General features: G+C 44.6%; 1 protein-coding gene across 2 annotated transcripts; it reads left to right on the top strand.

The window, feature by feature from the left end:
• The first annotated feature begins 1,022 nt into the window (after positions 1-1,022).
• Positions 1,023-6,723, top strand: Ccdc190 (coiled-coil domain containing 190). 2 transcript variants are annotated; one of them, XM_035445666.1, is made up of 3 exons: positions 1,023-1,209; positions 5,655-5,775; positions 6,165-6,723. In XM_035445666.1, exons 1-3 carry the CDS (start codon positions 1,023-1,025, stop codon positions 6,721-6,723), a joined length of 867 nt encoding a protein of 288 aa, XP_035301557.1. The 2 variants fall into 2 exon arrangements, with proteins under 2 accessions (XP_035301557.1, XP_035301556.1); XM_035445665.1 differs by having other exon boundaries at positions 5,652-5,775.
• Positions 6,724-9,015: the final 2,292 nt, after the last annotated feature.

Below are 9,015 nucleotides of genomic sequence, written 5' to 3'. Positions count from 1 at the left end.
ATGTCTAAAATCCACAAATGAGTGAGTACATACCATGTTTGTCTATTTGTAATTGGGTTACCTCGCTCAGAATGGTTTCTTGTAGTTCCATCCATTTTCCTGCAAATTTCAAGATTCCATTGTTTTGTTTTCCACTGAGTAGTACTCCATCGTATAAATGTACCACATTTTCTCTATCCATTCTTTGGTAGAGGGGCATCTAGGCTGATTCCAGTTTCTGTCTATTACAAATAGTGCTGCTATGAACATAGTTGAACATATGTCCTTGTTGTATGAATGTGCTTCTTTTGGGTATATGCCTAAGGTGAATTGCTGGATCTTGAGGTAGACTGATTCCCATTTTCTTAAGAAGTCCCCATACTGATTTCCAAAGTGGCTGTACAAGTTGGCACTCCCACCAGCAGGGGAGAAGTGTTCCCCTTTCTCCACATCCTCTCCAGCATAAAGTGTCATTGGTGTTTTTGATTTTGACCATTCTGACAGGAGTAAGATGGTATCTCAGAGTTATTTTGATTTGCATTTCCCTGATGGCTAAGGATGTTGAACACTTTCTTATGTGTCTTTCAGCCATTTTAGATTCCTCTATTGAGAATTGTCTATTTAGTTCTGAACCGCACTTTTTAGTTGGATTGTTTGGTGTTTTGGAGACTAGCTTCTTGAGTTCTTGTATATTTTGGAGATCAGCCCTCTGTCAGACCACATCCCCTTCTTTAACATTGGTTCTTCCACCGAAGCCTTGGTGGAAGCAACTGATTGCTGTCCTGCACACATTCTGTACTGTAGCTCTGAGGGGAGAGACTCAAAGGAGCGAAAAGGTATGTCCCTTCATGGGAGTATTACAGGAGTTAAGGGGGTAGCAGTGTGGGTTTGGATGTTGTGACTTTATCTTCGTTTGGAGTTTAATAAAATTCGTTTTCATGCTAACTGGTGACCAATCACTAGAGGCCAGCATCTTGGCCTGGCTCTTTTAGGTTGTGGTACATGGAAGACACTTCCTTCACTGTTTCCAACCCATGAAGAGGATGGACAGACGCGTGGTGAGGGGACCACTGTGTAAGCAGTTCGACTTGGAAAGAAAGAATGCCAGGCAAGCCGAAGCTCGACTCAGCCTGAGGCTGCAAAGGCTGGAGGTCATCTGCCTCTATCATGTGAAATCGCTGGCCAGGGAGCAGAGACAGCTTCAGAAAGAACTACAGCGGCTGCAGCAAGGTGAGGCCATGTCCTAACAGGTCACCGCTTAGGTCCTAAGGACACTGCCCCAGCTTCCCGTAGTAAGGAACAATCTACCACATGACATGGACAGGGACACACACAGCCTAGACCTGACCAGGGGAAGTGATGTGTTTGCCTCGCACCAGGGATAACCAGCACAAGCGCCTCTGTCTCCCTCTGGACTTAAGCAGGCCTGACCCACCTGGTCCTCCAAACCCCATAGCTCCTCCTGCTACCTGGTCCTCCATCTTCTTGAGCTGACATCCTCCAGGCTTCCATCACTGCCTTGTTTCCAATTTGCTCTCCCCTCCCCCACCCCAGCCTTGTTTGATTCTTCACACTGCCCTCTCTTCCCACTGTCAGAGCTGATTTGGTTTGACTCCTTTATCGTGGCTGCCTTTCTCTTCGAGATCTAGCGGCCAGTTATTGAACTGCTAAGGTATAAGCCACTTTCCTCACCCATTTTATGAAAGGAAAGTTAGAAAGAAAATCAGAAAAGCTTTCTCTGGGATTTTGACCTCTGACAAGGATATACAATTGACAATGCGCATCTTGTGAAATTATCCAAGCTTTCAGTGAGAATTTGGCTCGAACTTAAGCACAAAGCCTTTCTTAGATGTGACAACTTTAATTACTCAGGTCAGCTTGCAAGGGCCTTTCAGAATGAAACCTCCCCTGCTGTCTTGTTGGAAATGGGTTCAGCTGTGAGGATCATAGAAACCAGGGCTCCTTGTTCTGTTTGTTTGTTCTTGTTCTTGTTGTATTTGTTAAATAATTAGGTTTCAACATTCCTTCAAAGTCATATGGAGTCAGTAAACTCAGCTTCTCAGGACATCCCTGAGTTGAAACACTGACCTGGCCATTCTTTCTAATTTTCAACTATTTTTAATTACGAAATGGTCTGAACTAAACTCTGTTTTGAACTCTGCTGTGTACAGTGAGCGGTTAAGCCAACTTGGAGTAAGAATGATGCTGGAAAGGCATTTTAGAAACCAGTTGGTGGGTTCTCAGGTTAATTCTCAGACAGGACAGCTGAGAGTAGGTGTCCATGCTGGGGGTGGGGGGAGATCCGTAAAGGCCTGCTCGGCCCAGCACTGCAGCTACCCCTGCTGCACAGAGAGCTGTCTCAGTCACAGGTGTGTGGAAAGGGTCAGGACCAAGAGACAGACAACTTCGGAGGCCAAGGTCTCCAGGTTCTGCATCTCACATGGAACAGTCAAGTCACAGAAAGGAGAAGGAACCATTGTATATCCTCTTGGTGCTCTCTAGGTGCTGTATTCGGCTACAGTTTCCAGTGATTTATTTAATGGAACCGTTACCACTGAGATGCAACTGTTTGCCCATTAGTGGATTGCTTCCCATACATATTGTCAGCCCTCCTCTTAGAGAGTAGTATGATCAGTACAAAAAATTAGGCTCAAAATTCAGCATTCTTTTCACTGATGCTAAGATGAGTTATTATGGGTCACGTGCTTTTGTTTGATTGATTGGATGGTGGTTTGGCTGGCTGGTTGACTGTTTTGGCTTTTCGGAGGTGTTGACGTTGTTGTTATCATTGCTTTATTTACATTTTGTTTTGAGATACAGTCTTACTACATAGCCCAAGCTGCCCTCAATCTCAAGCTCTTCCTGCTCCAATCTCCTGAATTCCAAGATTGCAAATCCGTGCCTCCTACCTGACTACAGGTCAGGCTACTCAGATACTGGGATGGACATTTGGACAAATAAGGTCTCTTCACTTTGAGATGCTTGTTTACACTGTCAGATAGTGAGCTTTTATAAGGCTGGTTTAAAAAAAATCTGTGCCTTATAAATCCCATAAAATTTCTAAATGCTAAAAATGGAGTTATTCACAAAGTAAGGAGAGGGCACTGGAAGCCTCCTGTCCCTGTTAAAAGGATCTTATGAGAATTTCCCCAAAAGCTGGTGTGTGAGCAGAACCTAGGAGAAGAGGGAAGTGGTGAGTAGGAAGAGAGGGATTGCAGAGAGCTGTGGAGCAGGAGATCATTGCTGGAAGACAGGAAGAGCCTGTGCAAAGGGATAGGAATGGGTGTGGTTTGCCAAAAACAGTTCCGTGCTGCTGAAGTGTGTGTGAGCTTGCAGAACTCACACTAACCAGACGTTGTCTCCAGGCAGAGCTTCACAAGGCTAGATCCCACCCTGCAGGGTGCAGGGCGATTCCATATTCACATTTTAGAGAGATTGCTCTGACTACAGTGCTTCTGAGAAAACAGAGCTTAAGACATAGCCAGAGTAGAGCTGCTAGAATTCCAAATGTAGGCCTCGATGTAAAACCTAAACTAGAACACTGGCAGGAGGAGAAAATGGGGAGACCAGCTTTTCTAGACATTTGGAGAGAAGAATTGTCAGGTTTCCATGACTAATTACATGTCCAAGCATAAAAGAAACGAGAGCATATTGCCAGACTTGAAGTAGACCAGCAAATGTACAGGCTGAGTTGGATAACCAGATGGACACGCCACCACACCATTGAATCAGATAACCAGGTGAAGACGCCACCACACCATTGAATCAGATAACCAGGTGGACACAGCACCACACCATTGAATCAGATAACCAGGTGGACACAGCACCACACCATTGAATCAGATAACCAGATGGACACAGCACCACACCATTGAATCAGATAACCAGGTGGACACGCCACCACACCATTGAATCAGATAACCAGGTGGACACAGCACCACACCATTGAATCAGATAACCAGGTGGACACAGCACCACACCATTGAATCAGATAACCAGGTGGACACGCCACCACACCATTGAATCAGATAACCAGGTGGACACAGCACCACACCATTGAATCAGATAACCAGGTGGACACACCACCACACCATTGAATCAGATAACCAGGTGGACACACCACCACACCACTGAGGAAAACAGAGGAAAATTAAGCCACCCTGTTGTCTCAACTGCAGAAGAGGAGCCTCCTAGAAAAGTAGCTGCTCAATCCTTTAATTTATTGGAAATGGGTTCAAAAAAACATGGAAAATACTTCAAAATAATCCCAAGAAGATAAGAAAGCAAAGGACTCAAAGAAGTGATGAGATGAGTTTCACGTGATGTCCATGCCCCTTGCATGGTCCCCTACCCTTGCTCCCACTGCCTCGTACATTTTAATGCAAGAGGGTACTTTGGGGAGTGGGGGGTGTCTTAGGTCCGTTTGCTGGTGGTTATGTGTATGTTTCTTTGTTATTCTTGGCTGGTATTTTTGGTTTGGGTTTAGTGGATGGGAAGCCAGGCCTTCATGCATGTATAGCAAGTCATCTACTACCAAGAAACACCCCTAGCCTTAACCACTGTAACTTTAACAGAGTGCCATCAAAGCACAAACCAATGCAAAATTTTCTATCCCAAATGACTCAGTCTCAAATGCCTTGAAAACTAATAGAGTCAGTGTGCTCTCTTCAGGCTGTGACTGTGAGTGACTGGAACATCAACTGGGAAAATGGAAAGTCCACTTACTTAATCATGGCCCCTGGCAGTCGCAAACCCTTGCCACGGGTAGCAGGAAGGCATACAACTGTATTAAACAGACAAAATGTCCACACCCAGCTGTTTTCTTTTTTAAACACTTGTGCTTGCCAAGTACAACATTCAAACAAAGCCCACCAGGGTTGGGCAGTTGCAACATCTCATCTTGGTGTCTAAATCCTCTCTGACATGTTCTGGGCAAACAGCAGCTGCTGCAGGAAGCTTTGTTGTTTTCATACATTGCATTGGAGAAGGGTAACGTGTGGGGAGACCCAGGATCTTCACACACTCGCTCTCTGAAAGCCCAGCCTTCACTCTCCTCTTCTGTTGTACTCATTTTCTAGACTGCACAGAAAATTACCAAAACTGGCGCAGCTCAACCATAGACCTGCGCTGTCTCTCCTCTGAAGCTTTGAAGTCAAAGTGGGAGTGTGAGCAGGGTTTCCTCGGGTGTGAGGCGGAAGTAGACTTTCTCTTCAGTGTGTAGGCCACTGGTCCCTTCACTCTTCCGTCTTTGCATGTCCGCTCCAACTGCTACTGTCATAAGGATGACATCACAACGGTTAGGACCTACCATAAATGGCCTTTGAATCATATCTATAAAGAGTCTATCTCCAAATAATGTCACAGTCTCAAGAACTAAGGACTAGGACCCCAATAAATGAGGTTTTACACAATTCAGTCTACATTAACTCATTGCGATCTTTATTGTATTTGTGTGCACATGTGTCTGTTTGTATGTCTGAGTGAGTGGATGCAAGTGCTGACAGACACCAGAAGAGGGTGCTAGATCTCTTGGAGCTGGAGGTAAAGGTGTTTGTGAGCCATGGGTGTATATAGCTGCTGAGATCCAAACTCTTGGTCCTCAAGGTAGAGCATCGAGCACTCTTAACAGATGAGCCATCCTTCTAGCCCATGGTTTGTTAATTATCTCATAGCAGATATCATCAAGAAAAAGTTCTCCTCTCGTGTGGAGAGTGGAATTCAGAAGAGATCGAGAGATGGTGTCACATTCAAAGCACAAACAGGTCAGAGGCACATAGTCCCGGAGCCTGAAATTAGGTAAGAAAATGATGACGTGTTTGGGTCATCCCACTTCCCTACCAATAGCTGTAAAACGCATAAAAGGAAGGAGCAAAAGATCTCGTGAGGGAATTAGTCTCCAGGCACACTGAGGACAGGACAGCCCTTTCAGCCTGAAGCAGACATAAGAGCTAGTGGCTTTGCTTCTCTAATCGCGAAGCTTGAGGCCCAATGTCTGTCTCTGGGCTTATATATTTTTTGTGTTACATCCTTCCTAGAGAGATACTCTTCTGCCCCTCACCCTCCACCCCTTCCCAGGCACTTCACCACCTCAACTGAAACCACACACATAAATGGAAAGGCCTGAACAAGAGCCCCTTCATTTTTCAAAGACATTTATTTCTTCCTTTTCACCTCCCCCACCTCAGGGTACTGGCAGCCAATATGACCCAAGAAGTTAAAACTAAGGTTCAGGGGCCCTCTTTACATGACACTGCCCTCAAAGACGCCCTGAAAAGCCCAGAGCACCTGCAATGTCAACGTGACAGAACCAGCTGCTGCAAGAAAGAGAATTCACAAGCCCGGGAGGGAGAGTCTGCAAAGTCACTTAAGGGCATGGACCCCAACAAGGATGTCTCTGCCCTGTGTCATGGCCAAGAGGTCTCCACCAACAGCACAGAAGACAGCCCTGTGTCCAGCCCAGACGATGACAGCGGGTCTGCATCTGCAGATGAGACCATATCAAAAAACGCTGGTCGAAAGCCACATGGGGATGCTGAGGACCAAAATGCCCCGAGCTCTGTGCATTGTGCAGAGAGCTCCAAAGGCAAGTGCACAGAGCCAACCTTCCTAGAGTTGTTTGCAAAAGCCAAAAATGCCCACTATCTCCGCCACAGGGTGCCCCCTGAGTCTGAGAGGTTGCTTAGTGTTGGGGAGATATTTGGACATGGAGGCTCCTCACTACCCAGAGAAGGGAAAAAACTGTGAAAATAGCACCAAGTTTCTTCCTCCCTGGCTGTGTAATGTAGCCTGGCAGTAAGGTACCATAACAACTACGGAAATTCAAACCTTAAATAGTTGCAGTAAATAATCAATGCACAGAAATAAACAGAAATCCTGACAACTTTCTTTTGCATCCGTAGGGCCTCCTGCCCTTTTATATGGTCTTTCTCATAATAAACTTTCTTATAATAAAGGCTGCTGTGAAAGGGAAGAAAGGGGAAATAATGTGGAAATATTTTAAATTGAGAACCTGGATTTGTTTTGATGCAGACAAAGTCTTGTTAGTTCAAAGATCCTTCTTATAGAAGAGGTGTTTATAGCGCCACCTGCTGGTCAAATAGCATAGCTAGTCGCCTTGTTTCATTTCCTCGGGTTTGCATGGGAACCCAACTAAAACTATGTACAGTGATACAGTCTACAAATAAGACCTGTTCTTGCCACAGTTATGTACTCTTTTTAAGCTCCTTCTCTTTTTCTCTTTCATTCTTTCTCTTCAACTCCCTCTTCTTCTATCCCCTTCCCTTCCTCTCCCTCCTTTCCTTACTTTCTTTCTGCCTTTTCCAGTAGTTGCAGCTGAGTTTCTCTTTCCCGGTTTTAACCTCAATTCCGAACGTTTTGAGATCCTAATGAAAGAAACGAATCTGTGTCCTTTCCTTTCCTCCCTAATCAAAATATCTTAAAAATTTCCAGCACACTATCGATGTTATACCAGATCCACTCAGTAACGAACCCTCTCGAAGCGAGAGAGTGATTTCCACTTAAAAATTGGTTTAAGCTAGTGTGGTACCACAAGTTTATAACCCCAGTATCCCAGTATTTGGGAAACTGAGGTAAGAGGATTTACAGAGGCCAGTATGAGCCACATAGCGAGACTCTGTCAAGAAAAACTCCCTTAGAAAAAACAAAGACCACTGTTTTAAGTAAGCAGAACTGCATAACATTCATCCCACTGTAAATTAATTGAGTAAACTTTGTTTCCCACCCAGATGACCCAAATTTCACATTTAAAACAAATAGTGTCATACGTCATCAGAGAACAACAGCTGTGCTTTAATCCTATTGCTCACCAAATTCATACCAAATTGTCACTTTTATCATCTAATTGTCACTTACAATGACTTCATCAGAAAAACTAGCTTGTAGTTAGAAACACAAGGTCAGGTAGCAACTGTTAGATTCAATTTTTCAACCTTATAGCAAATTTGGACACTAGAAGAATAAATTCAGTACCTATATATTTATTTTGAACATATTTGTTTACTTTGAATTAAAATATTTTGAGACAGAGGTTAAACTATGCTGTCCTGGGTTGGCCCTGAACCCCCCGAGGTTCAGTGACCCTCCTGCCTCAACCTTCTGAGGAGCTGGGGTTGCAGGCTCTTACCACCAGAACCTATTTACAATTAGGCAAACATATTTGTTGTAGTCTAGCTTGAGGCTATCTTGAAGAAATAAAACTATTTATATCAAAGATGATAAAGGACCCAGTCTTCTAATACTAAAGCTCCTAGGGATTAAATTAATTTGAATTTAATGACAAAGTATGAATTAATTGCATTTAGTTTAATAACACAATTTAATTCCCATTTGAGATGCCTGGTGTTTAAGTTCATAACTCATAATAGCTCCCATTTCCCAGCACCTCCCGCCGTCCCGAACTTTCCACACAGTATACCAATTCCAATTGCTCCTCAGAATTCCACAAAGACTTTACTTTTAGTCCTCCTCTTACAGATGAACAGAGCAGAGAGCAGAGCAGAGCAGAGCAGAGCAGAGCGTGTCCTGGTCTCCACACTGTCTTCTGTCACACTCTCTCCATCGACCTCACTACCATCTAGCTGAAGACAAAAGCCTGGCTCAATCTTGCAAAATCCAGTTTTTTTAGCCCAGGCTTTGGTCGTCAATGACAAGGCAATAGCTATTGGCAGAAGTAACACGAGAAATCTCCTTTCAGGGTGTTCTCTAATGGGGAAGGCAGGTCACGGGCAAAACTGAATGATTCGCAAATTATTTACACTGGTCATGAAGGTAGAGCCTTCCAGTCCAGGGAGCCCCCTTTACGAAGTGCCCAAGTATGGGGAGAGATGATGCGTCTCCTCTCCCTGTTGGAAAAAGCCTTCCCCTTCACTGTGTTACCCAGTTTCCTTCTGTGCGGAGTGCGTCTGTTCACTGTATTACCCGAATGCCTTCTATGCGGATGGCAACTCCTTTCTGCCCGGAGGCAGAGGCATCTGGACACTCGAAGGCGACGCCTGGGCCTCTCTCCTCAACCTGCTC

Source organism: Cricetulus griseus, chromosome 5, assembly GCF_003668045.3.
Source record: "Cricetulus griseus strain 17A/GY chromosome 5, alternate assembly CriGri-PICRH-1.0, whole genome shotgun sequence".
In the NCBI taxonomy this organism is placed as follows: domain Eukaryota; kingdom Metazoa; phylum Chordata; class Mammalia; order Rodentia; family Cricetidae; genus Cricetulus; species Cricetulus griseus.
Note: the sequence above shows the minus strand (reverse complement) of the source record. Positions and strands in the feature narration are given on the sequence as shown.

Excerpts from the sequence above, each read along its gene's own strand:
- Ccdc190 (XM_035445665.1), top strand. The coding sequence starts at position 1,023 with ATGGACAGACGCGTGGTGAGGGGACCACTGTGTAAGCAGTTCGACTTG. Across the intron at positions 1,210-5,651 it reads ACTACAGCGGCTGCAGCAAG|CAGATATCATCAAGAAAAAG; the intron begins GTGAGGCCATGT and ends ATTATCTCATAG. Across the intron at positions 5,776-6,164 it reads GTCCCGGAGCCTGAAATTAG|GGTACTGGCAGCCAATATGA; the intron begins GTAAGAAAATGA and ends CCCCCACCTCAG.